Source organism: Phacochoerus africanus, chromosome 14, assembly GCF_016906955.1.
Source record: "Phacochoerus africanus isolate WHEZ1 chromosome 14, ROS_Pafr_v1, whole genome shotgun sequence".
Classification (NCBI taxonomy): domain Eukaryota; kingdom Metazoa; phylum Chordata; class Mammalia; order Artiodactyla; family Suidae; genus Phacochoerus; species Phacochoerus africanus.
Genome location: NC_062557.1, coordinates 3006824 through 3021234, shown reverse-complemented (window position 1 = coordinate 3021234; position 14411 = coordinate 3006824). Strand labels below are relative to the sequence as shown.

Sequence of the window (14411 nt, the reverse complement as noted above, 5' to 3'; positions counted from 1 at the left end):
CACCCACATCTGCTCCTGGCCTGGGTCAGGGTCTGCCTGCGCCCCCAGAGGGAGTGCTCCTTGGGGGGGTGCCTCCCTCTCCCTGGCACGGCTGTGCCATCTCTCGCCTGGATTTCTTGCTCCAGACTCTCCTGATTAGCCCTGGGACCTCCTCCAGCCCAGCTCCACCCTGGCCACTGGGGCACAGCCCGAGGGACTAGAACAGCCTTGGGAAGCTGCCTCTCCTGGGTGCGGGATGCTGTATGCCAGGCCCTGGCCTGGGGCAGCACAGAGCCCTCCAGAGGCTCTAGGAACGTCGGGGTGGGGGTGGGGGGCAAGATGCAGAGGTGACAGCTCCTGACTGAAGGAGGGTGGGGGTTGCTGGCTGGATGCAAGTCTCAGGGCCGGGTGCAGGGAGATAAATGAGGGGGTGGTGAGTACTTTATCTAGGAGAGTGGAAAACACTAGAGCTGGCACAGAGAGACTCGGGAGGCCCCAAAAGCTCTAGGTGCCCAGGCCCACTGTGACATCCGGCTCTGAGGGGCGCTGGCCTCCCTGTCCCCTCTCCTGACAACTCTCAGGCACACTGGTGCCTGCGGGGCCCGGAGGAACTGCACAGGCAGGGACCATGTGGTCAGGCAGGGACCATGTGGCCAGGCAGGGCCTCCAACATACACTTTCAATTCTAAATTAAAATAAATCCCCATCATCAACTTGTGAATAGCACAATTACACTGCATTTGCTCAAGCATGGGTTTCAATTGTTAATTTGCTACATGGAAATATTTAAGATAAACTACACATTTTGTGACCTTATTTTACCAGTTCCTTTTCTGGATTTAATTTATCTCGTGCTTTAAACAACAGTAGAGGCCACGTCCTCCCAGGCTGACCCTGCCCCAGGCCTGGGACTGCACCGTGTCATTCTCCCCCCACTGGGTGCAACGCTATCCCCACAGACCCACGGAGAAATGGAGACCCCGTATGGAGAAGGGTCTGGGTCACTGCGCAGGGGAGGCAGGCCCAGCCTGCTCAGCCTCCACACCCTGCCAGTTTCCGCCTGTCCACTGTGCCCCATGCACTGGTGGAGGATGGGGCAGAGGGCAGGCATGTCCAGGGAGTGCCCGCTTCTGGCCTGGGAGGGCTCTGTGGGAGGTTCTGGCCACCTGCCACCCCGGGGATGGGGACAGTGAAGGTGATCCAGCAGGGACAACTCTTGGCCTCCTCTGCCTGCCTGCCTGCTGGTTCATCCTCTCAGCTGCCCTGTCCTAGTGCCCAGCCCAGCCCTGGGTCACGCAGGCCCTGTGTTGTCACACGCATCGGGGGCAGACATGCCAGCCTGGGGAGCGACTCTATTTTGACCCACAGTCCCTCATTCTTCACCACGCTGCGGAGGTTTCGGGCATACACAGGTGTCACCCCCGGAAACCACACATGCCCCACCAGGCTGCCTGCTAGGCCCCAGGGACCCCTGAACGGCCACCCCGGCCCTACCCCATGGCACGGCGCTGGGCCCATGGGAGTCCTGGTGTCTCTACTTGGGATGTGAGTCTGGAGGGGCCGGGCTCTGCACGTCGGGTGGAGGGAGCAGTCGCCGGCCGGCCCTCAGAGGTCAGGGATGGATGTCCAGATCTACTCTGGCACTTGCTTGAGAGGCACCTGTGGCCTGGGTTTCATCAGAGGAAACCAGAGGGTCCACGCACCCTAGGCAGAGCAAGCCTCGGACAGGGGCTCCTTCTCCTCTTTCCAGCCCCACATGCCCACTGTGTACAGGTGGGCGAGCCTGTCCCCGAGGCCCTCTGAGGGCAGCTAAGGATGACTCTGCAGGCCACGCCCCACCCGGAACCAGGCAACCCACTGCTTCTGTGGCCCGCAAGCCCCCTGCAGCAGCGCCAAGACTGCATCGTCCTGCTGTGGGAGCCCTAGGCGCTCCTGGGCCCAAGAAACAAGGGTGGCCAGAGGGTCCTGCGTCATTTGATTCCATGGATGTGACCTGTCCAGACAGGGAAATCCAGAGGCAGAGGGCAGATGAGGGGTTGCCAGGGGCTGGGGGCGAGGGGAGCGAGTGTCAAATGCACACGGAACTTCTTTTAGGGGAAATGACAAAGTTCTGGAACCAGGCAGTGGCGATGGTTGGGCACCTTCGTGAACGTACTAACACCCCGGAAGGTACTTTCTGTGAGGGTATGTTTTATGGTGTGTGAATTACACTGCAATTAAAAAGGGAACCGCAGACACGACCTATATAGTTAGAAACAGGACGATAGAGACAGAGAGAGAGAGGAGAAAGGAAGGGATTCTGGGGGAGGAAGAGGAGGGAGGAAGAAGAGGGAGGAAGGAGGGAGCCGAGCCTGCTTCCCTCCCCGACCCCGCCCTCAAGCAGTCCCTCCCTTTGAGCCTGGAAGCCCCCCAGCGGCTGTGACCATCGCTGTCCCCTGTGGCGGCTCAGCCACTTGCCTGCTGACCGCTCACGGGGCTGGGCACGGAGGGGTGCCCAGTCGAGGATGTGCAAGGGGTGGCAGGGGAGACAGAGGACAGACGGCGCCCCGCCCACTCGCTGGGCGGCTCAGTCACGCGGTGGGTGGGTGTTAACTGAGCGTCCCCGGGTGCCAGGCACCGTCCTTGGTGCTGGGGAGACAGTGTGAGCACAACAGTCCTTCCTCGTGGAGGCTGACAAGCAAGCACAGCGCACAGCATGTCAGAAATCCACGAACACGATGAAGAAAAACCCAGCAAGGGGCAGGTGCGAGTGACGGCGGGTCAGGCGAGTGCCTGAGGCCTGGCCTTCCAGGACAGAGGCCTGGAGGCAGGAGCTGCCCAGCGGACAGGTGCACCTCCGCCCCCTTCAGGTGACCCCAGCTTCACGCCCTTCCTAATGCATTTTCCCCCCCAGGCCCCATGCCTGGAATCGCCCTGGCCCTGTGAGGCCCTCCCAGGAGACCTGTGACCTTTCTGCTCCTCTCTCGGATGCTCCCCCCGCCCCGACCCCAGCACCATGGGAGGCTGCCTGTCCCGGGTCTTGCCATGCACCTCCCTGGCTTGGGGACACAGGGCCTGGGAAGCTGTCTTCCCATCTCCCTTGCAAATGAGCTTTGGAGCTCATTTCTTTTGGGGATGGCGGGATCCAGGAGGGATGGGTTTGGGCCGCAGCCAGGCTCAGAGCAGATGTTAGGGGGAGGACAAAACGTTCACATCTGTCTGGGGCCCTCGCCCTGGTCCGGACTACCACACCCGAAAGGAGGCCGGAGGAGGGGCAGGGCCCCAGGGTCCTCTGTGCTGTGCAGCCTGGCCTGGCGCCCACAGGAGGACTCCTGGGCCAGCAAGGGTCGGGGGAGGCCTTTCTCCACCATGGAACCAGGGCCTGGGGACATGTGGTCAGTGCCATGGCCACCAGAGCAACCCACTCTCCACACATCAGTGCCAACCTCAAGCCAGAAACCACGGATTCTGCAGGGACCCCCATTTGCTTGCATGTCCAAAGCAGGCATCTTCTGCTCACCCCAAATCATCCCTCCCGCCTGCTGGGTCAGGCCCCGTCACATCTTGCCCAAGCCTCTGTGCCGGCTGTTGCCTGGCGTGCAGTCTCCTCTCCAGCCCAGATCACTCTCGCTTAACTTAGAGCGCGCAGACTCTGCTCCTGCTCTGCTCAAAGACCTTCCATGGCTCCCCATCACCTAGTGTGAAAGCGCCAAATTCCTGAGCCCAGACTCGGAACTATTCTCATCATCATTTGCTCCCTCACGTTCCAGGGTCTAGGCGCTCCAGGAAACTGCCCTGAATCCACTCAAGTCTTTGTCTCTCCACATACTTGCTGGCTCCCTTTGGGACGGCCCCACCCACAGACTCACCTGCTGCAGTCTCAGCCCCCGCCCCGCTCCCGGACACCCAGGGCAGAGCCCAGCTCCTCTGAGCCTCCTTCCCAGACACCCCAGTTGCAACTCGCCCTATTCTCTCCAGATCTGTGCTGTCCCCCACGGCAGCCACCAGCCACAAGTGCCACTGAACATTTGAAATGTGGCTGGTCCCATGTGTGACCAGCCATGAATGGAAAACACAGAGAGGAGGATTTTGAAGATTTAGCGTGAAAAAGGAACACCAAAAATCCCCACCATATTTAGATTGATTAAATGGTGCAATGAGAATATTCTGGAGTGGTGAAATAAAGTGTATCATTAAAATGAATTTCACCTGTGGCTTTTCCCTCTGGTAAATGTGGCTACCAGAAAACTCAGCATCACGCAGGGCACCACTGAACCTGTATGGGCAGCGCCGCTCTGGGCTGGAGGTTGGCAAGCCTTTCTAGCAAATATTTTGAGCTCTGCGGGCCATATGGTCCCCATTACCTCTGCTCAACTCTGCCACTGCAGCGCGGGAGCTGCACAGACATCACGTAAACAAATGAATGTGGCCTTGCGCCAGCAAAACGGTTGTGTGTGTGTGTGTTTTTTTTTTTAAACACAGACAGTAGGATGGATTTGGCCCAAGGACCCTGCTCCAGATCACTGGTTTCCAGACTCACTGAAGAGGCCTTCTTACTAAGATGTATTTTACAAAGGGGTGGGTGGTGTATCTGAATTGTCAACTTTTTCTTTTACCAACTAAAAAGTTTAAAAAGCGGACAGTGGGCATCCATGTCACAACTAAAACAGGGCATTTTACACACAAAAATGAATAGATTGATCTTTATGAAAAAAGTCACTACACTTAGATTCAGAGGTCTCCCATCTGGCCCGGGGGGGTGAAGACTTTGCCAAGGACACAACCTGTCTGTCGACCAGCACTGGGGCCAGTGGGGCTCTGAGACCTGAAGTCACAAAGGAGGGATCTGAAGGCCGCCTGTCCACACCCCCAGAAACACACCAAGTTCAGAAGCCAGGGTGACGCTCCTAGACCCCCATTCCGTGCCGACTGCAGAGCCAGAGGTTTCGAGAGCCCAAGGTCTGCATTTCGAGCTGGCTCCCTGTGCTCCTGGTCCGCAGACCAGACTTGGAGACCTAGAGCTGTCCTGTCCAACCAACTTTCTGTGACGATTGAAAGGTTCTGGATCTGCCCAGCGTGCTAATCACGACGCCCCATGAGCGCTGAGCCCTGGAATCGTGGCCACGCTGAGGAGAGACATGCTGAACGTGTAAAATCTACACCAGAATCCAAAGACTTGATGCAAAAAAGAATGCAAGCTACGTCACTAATTATTTCATGTTCACCGTCTATGATGGGATGTTTGGGATCTACTCGGCGAAATAAAATGTATCATTGAAACACATCTGTTTGTTTTCACTTAAGTGGCCACTAGGAAATGTCGACGTTCCTACTGGCTGGCACTATGTTTTTATCAGACAGCATGGCTCTAGGGCCTCTGAGGCAGAGCCAGTCAGCCTCTGTTGCATTCTTCTGATGATGGGGAACTCACCACCTCGCATGGCCACCAATGCCAAAGCTGGGAGGTGCCAGTTAGAAATGTTCTTAAGAGGTTTTTCTTTATACCCGCTGCCCGTTCGCACCCTCTGCTGCTGTTCAGGTGGGGAGGGTCTGTTCTCCCTTATGTGCCAACCTGCTGCTTTTGAAGATGGTTGGCTGAGATGCAGGCTGAAGCCCCTGGATGCCTCCAGCTGACTCTCCTAATCGCCCTTCCTTGAACACACCATGGTTTGGCAGCAACTGTCCCCCAAATATGACACTCAGCAGAGAACCCCCCCCACATTCGTTCTCACTCTCTAAGCCCACGTCCGGGCTTGGGCAGCCCTGGCCTGGGCCTGTTTGTTTGCTTACCGATGAGGGGATCAGGCCCAGGACAAGAGCGGGAGGGAGCTGCAAGGAGCATCTGAGTGCTTCTGACTCCTCATCCGAGTCTCTTCCCACCGCCCTTCGCAGCCACTGGAGACACGTCACGCGTTACACGACCTGCCTTCTACGGGGACGGTTTCCGCGGGTGTCACCCGGGCCCCTCCCCATGCCCGTACCAGGCTCTGCACACACCGCACGCAAAGCTCCACTCTGAGCGCTCTTCCACCTTCTCAGCACACCCCGTACACGCACACACAGCCCACAACCCACACGCACACAGCATACAACCTCGCTCACACACGTGCACTTGCACACGCACACGCCCAGCCCCCTTGGCACAGCACAGGTGACATCTGCCTGAGTGAGACTAGGACCTGGGCGGAGCAGAGGGAGCGTCCTCCCGGGAGGGGTGGTGGCTCGTGGCCAGGCGCTGTGGCCTGTCTTACGGTCTCAGCTGTCCGCGCTCTCGGGGGGCCTGCTGCCCCGCCATGCAGCCCCGCTCCCTGTCCTCCACGTCCAGCGCTATCTGCCATCATTTTTATCTGCCTCCGCGGATCTGTCCCCTCCCTTCCACGCTGGAATGAGAGCTCTGTGAGGATAGGGTAGGGAGGACGCCCAGCTGGGTGACAGAGCAGGGGCCCTGGAGCCACCGACAAAGTGAAGGCGGTGCTTTGGTCCTACCCCAGGGCCCTAGCATCTGTTGACTGTGCCTCGCTCTGCAGGTGAGCCCACAAAGGCCCTGAGAGACCAGAGCGTGCTCCAGGCCAAGGGACAGTCACTGAAGGGCCAGGACAGCCTGCGTCTGCCCCCACCTACCCTCTCCTGGAGTGACACTGCGGGACCCACAGCTGCTCCGAGCTGGTATGAAACAGCTCCTCTCAGGCCCCTGGTGTGGGTGACTCTGGGGGCCTGCGTGGGGTCAGCCATGCACTGGCTGGGGAGTGGGGATCAAGCAGCCTCCTTCCTGCTGGGGGTGGGGAGAGCTCCCGGGACCAGCCGTCTCCTGCACGTCTGCCCAGGCTCCCCACTGCTCCCCTGGACAAGCTCCCCAGGGTCAGACCTGGAGCTGAGCCCCCTGCCCCGGGGTGATGAAGAGGCGAGATGCCCGGGTGGGTGATGACGGGGCCAGGCTGAGGGGAACAGGCAGGGGCCCCGAAAGCCTCCTGGAAGGGAAGCAAAGATGACATAAAATCCCACCTTAGAGGCTGGACACAGAAGCCCCAGCTGAGCAGGGAAGACGTTGGCGGGCATCCCTCCGAATCCCTGCTGGGCTCTGAACCCACCCTCGCAGCCGTCGGGGAGATGTTCGCCGTTCTTAGAACCTGTTTACTTTGATGGAGTTGGGCCTGTGAGCCCCAGGAAGCAGAGGACTGGGGCTCTCATTCCCAACTCTCCCCCCAAGGCCTACTGCAGAGCCTGGCGCAACGGCCACTCCGTAAATAATTCCTGGCTGCTGACCTCCTCCACCTCCTTCTATGTCCACTCCCCGAGCGGCTCAGGGGTCCCAGAGGCATGAAGACTGTGCCTGTCCCCCGGAGTTCCTGGCGTGGTGGGGACAGGACTTGCCCCCACCCCCTCTCAGAAGCTTCCGGCCTGTCTGTGCGGCAGCTGGTGGGGACCCCGCTGTGGCAGCTGGGCTGGCACCGGAGCCACCCAGGGCCCCAGCCCGTCTCCTTTCGGAACTGGACTCGCTCCCCCGAGGGCCCTGGACACCAAAGACCACCCGCAGCTGCGCTGGTTTCCCAAGGCTGGGGTCAGTCCTGTGGTCCCAAGGAAATTCAGTTTGTAACGTATGTGAGCCCGTGACAGACGCAGGTAATGGTCTGGCCGGTGGGCCGGCTGCTGGAGGGGGCTGGAGGGCCGTATCGGCTGGCCGGAGTCTGGGGGGTGAGGGGGCTGGAACGTCTGGGAGGAATTCAGGGGCGGAGGGGAAAAGCAGAGAGAAAATGAACACGGCAAAGGCGAGAGAGTGGGTCGAGGCGGCAGGGGCAGAGGGCGGCAGAGGCCCAGCAGCAGGGAATGTTCTAGGGGCAACAACTGACAGGACAGTGGAAGAGAAAGGCTGAGGACTGGGGTGGGGGGCACGAGAGAGGTGCTGGAGGAGAGACAGGAGGAGGGACCCCACAGTGCAGCCTCCCTGGGGGCCCCAGGGGTCTGGGGGGCCACTGAGCCCCGTCCTCTGGTAGTGAGGGAGCCCCCGTGCAGGCCCGCTGGACCTGGTGGGACTCGGTCCCAGTCCCACACAGGCCCCCAGCTGTCGGCTCCCTTCTACCCTGTCCTGCCTCTGGCCTGGGGTCTAAGCTGGGTGCCAGGCACCGCCCAGAGCTGGCCCCAGGCCCTGCCAGCCTCCTCCCTCCCCCAGGAACCTGATACTCTGCCCTGAGCTGCCTGCGGGTGGCCGTCCCCTGGACTCAGGACAGGAGACAGAGCGCACTTGGGCTGGGACCTCCAAGGACGCTGGCGTTTCGTGATCCCCAAGTTGTGGGGCTTGGTGCCTGCCTGCTGGTGCAGTGGGCTGTGGGCACCTGGCCCTGCCAGGGGGAGTAGAGAAGCTGTGGGCTCCTCCCTGCCCTCTGCTGACCTCCCAGCACACCACTGGGCTGTCAGCTTAGCCCAAGCCCGCAACACCCCCACCTCTGTGCAGAGAGGGTGCGCGGCAGAGTTGGGGGCGCTGCAGCCACCCAGCTCTGCCAGCCTCCACGCTCTGCTCGTCTGAACATCCTACAATGGGCGGCCTTCCGTCCACACCCAGGGCTGGATCTCCCCTCGGCCACCACTCCTTGCCACACTCATTGCTCCTCCAGCTAGACACAGCTCCCCGCTCCCTGCTCTTGGCAGAGAAACCCACTCACCCCACATGACAGGCCAGGACCCCTGGATTTTGGAGGCGGGTTGCTTCCACTGTCCCCGACTCAAGGCTGCAGCTGACTTCTCGATTGCGCATGGTGCAGAAAGTGGCCTGAGGGCCCTCGCTTCTCACTAGAGTGTGAATCTGGGGTTTGACTGCCTGGGCTCAAACCCAGGCTCTGCTCATCAGAGGCTTCTGAGTCAGCCATCATCGAACTCTCTGTGCCTCAGTTTCCGTAACTATAAAACGTGCACGTACACTCGGCGGGTTCAGGAACATAAGCTGCCAAAGAGGAAGCTGGGAGGAACCCACAGAGTTACTCCAGCTACCAAACGATGCCAGGCTAAGTTGGCTGTACCATCAGGATGGGCGTCTCAAGGCGTGGGCAGCTAGAACAGCACTACCCCTGGGTCCCTGGGGGTGGGGGCCAAGAGGGTTCCCTGACTAGGTAGCTTAATTTAGAATGAGGGTCGTGGGACCTCAACTGCTCGTCTGGTTAAATTCTCCAGTTCACAGGATAATTTTTTTAGGACAGGCCTCTGGCCACTGGAACAGACCCCAAGGGCCCGTACTTCTGAAGATGCAGGACAAGCTGTTGCTCTGTGCCTGCCCCGTCCCTGGCTGGGCTGTATTCGCAGCCACGTTATGGCACCACCAACAAGCGGGTCTCAGGCAGGGCTCCTGGAATCACACCATGGTGACGGCCCAGGCACAGAGGCGAAATGCCCAAGAACGCACAGAAGGTGTAAGAAGCAGTACCACGTTCGCTACAGTAATGAATCCTTATTAAAAATTCCTGTGACTAGCAGCCTTGTTACCCCAAGGAGAATGATTACTAACAAGAGCAGTTTCTTAACGGATCTCAAAACAGACCCTAGAATTCCCTGCCCTCCCCTCAGGGCATCTGGAGTCCACACACCGAGGGAGTAACTTTTGCCATCAACCCCAGGAAGTAATCTGCCTTGCACCAAGAAGTTGGGTGAAACACCACATCCTCCACGCAAACTTCCGGCAACGGGCAATGTGCAGGCCGACAGCCAAGGCTGTGATTCCACCCGGATTAAGAACACAGAGACGGCGAGACGGCTAGAACTCAAAGCACAGCCATCAGGAAGGCCCACGTGCTCCCAGTCCTCCAGGCTGCCTCACCTCTGACTCTGGCGACCGTCAGGACGGCCCCTCCGCTCCATCGCCAACGCTCCTTTTGAGAAAACTTAAGGCCCTTACACCGCTCTCTCCCTCCGAGTGATTTCCTGGCTTCCCACTCAGATGTAGTGATAAGATTCTCTTTCATAGGACACTGCAGCTTAATAATAAGTAATTACCGTGACGAAAATTTCATCGTGTGGGCTTGCGGGTTTTTCTTTCCACTCTCTACAACTTTCTTCCACTGAAGCCCCGTCTAGGGTCTCGTGGGGAATCTTGCTGACATTCTGGATTTCCAGATGAGGCCCTTCTTCCTCTGAAAGGTGACCCCACCCCTCGCCGGCTGCAATGCACCAGGACAAGAGCCTCCCTGCCTCCCAGCCCCAGGTCCCGCCAGGGTCCTGGGCTGCCCTGGAGGGGGCGGAGGTACTCACAGGGAGCCAGAGCCCCCAGGTGGGAAAACCAAAGCCAGGCCTTCCAGAGAGCAACACGAGCAGGGCCTGGGGCCCCTCAGGTGAGCTCTGAACAAGTAACGGAGCCCAAACTGCAGCTGGATTTCTCCTGGTGTCGGCTGACCCGAAGTCATGCCTCGGATGGTTAAAGCTCTGAAAATCAGCAGCACAGCTGAGGAGGGACGCCGGACAACAAGCTCCTCCAATTCATTACAGAGCTGCGGCGTCTCAGAGGGACCCCAGCCCCAGGCTCACACACTCGGGGTCCAGCACATGCCGCGGGGAAGGGGGATGCATTAATAGAGAGAACGGAATTCTCTTGGTGGAGCTTTTATTTTCCAATTTCCAGTTCGGAAGGCTGTATGTTTCAAAAGCTTGCCTGTTTAAACGCTGCATCTTAATGCGCCCAGAACGACGTCTCTTGTCTTGCTTGATTTCACGTCTTTTGCTCCTGCTCCTGTTATCAAACGTGTGTTGAGATTGAATACACAGCCTACATATGGCACCAAGGCTCGCTCATGCGAAAGACCTGCAACCCCTTGGTGGGTGGGAGCCTGCAGGGAGCCCGGGCCGGGCTGCCCTGAGCCCCTCCTCCTGTGGCTTCCACTTCCAGGGCACGTGGGAGGCTCTGTCTCACTGCAGCGGTGCTTTGGGACAAGTGGGGTCTTCAACTAAGTCATTCATTTTGTATAGGGCCTGGACCAATACATGTGCTCCTACAAAAACGCTTCCCCACAAACAGCCAGAAATGGCTGCATTCTAGATCTTTCTCAGCCCGCGGAGACACACGGCCGTTCCCTGCGGAAGAGCTGTGGCCAAAACCGGGTACTTCAAAGCCTGGCCCAAGATGCACACTCTGGCTTTCCCACCAGCCATTCTACCCACGGCTGTTACCCTTTAGGGATGGGTCTGGCTTGTCTGAGGTCTTGCTGCCATCCAGCTGCCCCACAGGAAGCTCCAAACGCCACCAGTGGGGGATGCGACCACCCAGCACTGGAGGAATCCGGTGCCCTCGCCTCTGGTTGCTTTGGTGCATTCACCCCAACTACGAGCACCGGTCTGACACCATTAAGGCAATGCCAAACGTCTGTCTGGCATTTTCCGAGGCTGCTGCTTCATGTTAAGCTGACCATCCCATTCAGCCTAGGGCTGATGGCACTTCTGCCCTTTCTCACAGGAAGAGAGGTGAGCGGACTCGCCTAACACAGCCAATGAGCTGTGGGTTGATCTCCAATTCTATACTTTGCCTATGGAAGCCTCTTTCTGCAGCCCAGAGCGCTCCTGCCATGTGCTTGGGGTGGGCAGATCCTGACTCCTTTGAGTGGTTGGCCCCATGACCACCTGGGAGTTTGTTAGAAATGCAGATTCATGGGCCCCACCCCAGAGATTTCCAAGGGATTCCTGCGCCCAAGGAAATCTAGGCGGCACTGGAAGGCCGATCTACGAGGCCCACCCTGACTGTGACTCAGTGACGATGGGGAATTCGGGAGTCGGCCTCGACCTGGGCTCGGATGCCTGCCGTCTGTGGGTACGGGGGCCTCTCAGCAGCTCTCGTGGCCACTGAGCTGTGTCCGGGAGTTCCCAGACGTCACCGGTGGTCCTAGGGAGGGTGGCACCAAAGACCAAGGGCTCCAGGTCGCAGGCCGCTTCCAAGCACCCTCTGCTCCTGACTGTGCAGTCAATGCCCTGTCCCTTCCTCTGCAGTTGCTGACATCTGGGAATTTCTACGGCGTGGGTCCTTGTAAGGGGCCGACCCCAGGCGCCCAGCAGTCTGGGGACTCAGAGCTGCCCTGGCTCAGCTGAGGGCCCCTTCTTTGTCTACCGTGTCCCTAGCTCCTGCCGAGCCACCTCGGATGGCTCTTTCTTGGCTCCCTGGCGAGCCCAAAGGGTCACAAAAAGAGGAGAATCCAACACCCAAAGGCCCAGCTCCACCTGGACCTCTCCTTGTCTCCAAGGAACACACACTTCTGCCACCCTCCCTTCAAACACATCCGTGGGAGAGGAGGTGGAGGGACATGCTCACTTAGGCCTGGCCTGACCCTGATGGTCAGCCGTGGGGTGGCACCCCCTGCCCCCCTTCTCGACATCCAGCCCAGGGTGTGGACCAGGTCCTATGGGAGCCCTTCTGCCGGGTTGTGCAGGCCCCGGAGGATCAGCCTAAAGCTCTCCTGGCTTCACCATCCTCCTCTAAGCCCTAGGCCTCCCCAAGCATTCACCCTGACCCTGCAGGCTCCGGGAGAGACTGAGGGTGCTGAAGATAAAGAAGGCAGCCCCACAGTGCTCCGGGGGAGGGCAGGTTGGGAGGTGTGGGCGCCCAGGGTGGGTACGGCAGGGTTGTGCAGCCCCCCCATCGCCTCTGGCCAAGGTGGCACCGGGAGCTGCAGCCCTGAGAGGCCAAGAGGCCTGGTGGAGGTGAGGGAGGTCCCCCCTCTGTGCTCAGTGCAGGCCTGGGACCGACCGCACGGACTCCGGACTCCGCATAGGGTAGGAACCCAGGACCTCCAGCCCCCACGCCCCCCAGCCAGCAGGCAGGCGCCAGCTGATGCTCTGGCACGCACTTCCCCTCCCCGTGGATCGTCCTGGGGATGTGGGGACTCAGAGTCATTTGGCTTCCTGGCCCCCTCGCCAGCCAGCCCGAGCTTCTTGCGCATCCCCCGTAGGTTGCAAAAGTCTGGCCCAGCCGGAGCTCCCTGGGCCTCCCTCGCCAGCCCCAGCAGGCGCCCCACCAGGCGGGTGGCCCGCCTCCCCCGAGGCCCAGCGCGCGGTCCCCGCTGCAGCAGAGCTCCGCGCCCCCGCTGCCGCCTCCGCGCGGCCTCCCGGCTTTCCCGACCCGCCAGAGCGGGGCTCCGTTCCGCGCCCCCGCGCCCCCCGCGGGCCGGTGCGAAGTTCCCCAAAGTGACCAGGTCGCCGAGAACCCTCGCCCCCTCCCCTCCGGCCTCCCCGGAGACTCCGCCCGCCGCCCCCTCCCGCGCCTTCGGAAAAGTTGAGAGCGAGCCCCAAACTCCGGCCCCCCGCCCAGCTCCGCGCGCACCCCAGGCGCCCCCGCGCCTGGCCGCCGCGCAGGGGCGCAGTTCCCCCGACCCGGCCCCGGCGCCATGACGCGGGGAGCGCAGCGGGGCCCCGGCGGCGGCGCGGAGGCGGCCAAGTGCGGGTGTGGGCGGCGGCGCGGGGCGCACGTGCGCCGGGTGGGGGGCCGGGGCCCGGCGGGCCCGGGGCCGCTTACCTGTTGGAGGTAGAGGAAGGCGGGCGGGCAGGGCACGGAGTGCGGAAGCATGCTGCCGGAGTTGGACAGCAGGAGGCAGCCCGAGTTCGCCATGGAGCACAGCATGGGGCGGCAGGGGGGCGCCCGGCGGCCGAAACAGCTCTGCGCTCGCTGCGCGGCTCGCACCCTCCGCGCGTCCCTCGTCGTGTGCGCGCGCCCTGCCTCCCGGGCGCCCTCTCGGTCTCCTCCTCCTCCTCCTCTTCCTCCTCCGGCCCTCCCCTCCCCCTCGTGGCGCTCTTTAAGAGAGAGGCATGGAAGGAAAGCGGCGCGCCTCTGCCCGGTGCTCCCCTGCCGGGGCGGGGATGCTGGAGAGAGCGCGCGCGAGAAGATGGCAAGGGAGGCTGAATGCGCGAGAGAATGGATGAGGGGGAGCGGGGGAGAGGGAGTCCGTCACTTTGGAGCCACCGGAGCCCTGTCTGCAAAGAGTGGTGCGTGTGAGTGTGCGCGTGTGCGCGCGTGTGTAGCGGTGGGAGGGGGAGTCCCTGGCGTACTCCAACATCAAACAGAGCCCCGCGCGGAGGGAAGAGAATCCGGAACGACGGCACAACAGCTGATCCCACACTTAACCCCTTGCCCGCCGGCACCCGCTCGGCCGGCCCTCGCACCCTCCCACGGGCCCCTCACTCCCCTCCTCCTCGTCCCCGCATCCAGCAGCCGCTCCCCGGTTTGGGGTCTGGAATCTCCTTTTGCCCCCACTCTGTCCACCCGCAGCTGCGGAGAGAAGGACCAGCTCCGCTGGCGCTGCAGCCGACCGGAAGGCGCTTCGTCCTGCTTGGCGTTCAGAGAAGCACCTCTACTAAGGGAGGCCGGCTCTGTGGCGGGGGTGTGGGTGATGTAATGAGGGCATCTACGCAGAGGCTTCTTCGCTGGAGGACGCTTCTCCCGCTGCCCAGGGCTTGGAAACCCAGCCGGAGCCCCTGGGAGCCTCTCCCACCCTCCT

The 14411-nt window shown here is 60.9% G+C and overlaps 1 protein-coding gene across 5 annotated transcripts in view; it reads right to left on the bottom strand.

Annotated features, from left to right (window-relative positions):
* Positions 1 to 14411, bottom strand: part of RBFOX3 (RNA binding fox-1 homolog 3) — a 431817-nt gene that overhangs the window by 62120 nt on the left and 355286 nt on the right. Inside the window, exon 1 of one of the 5 annotated variants that reach the window (XM_047758489.1) lies at positions 13433 to 13886. The exons of the other annotated variants lie outside the window; for them this stretch is intronic. Coding sequence (XP_047614445.1) covers positions 13433 to 13537 — 105 coding nt within the window. The 5' untranslated portion in view covers positions 13538 to 13886. Of the gene's footprint in view, positions 1 to 13432; positions 13887 to 14411 lie in introns of those variants that run through there. 5 annotated transcript variants of the gene reach the window in all.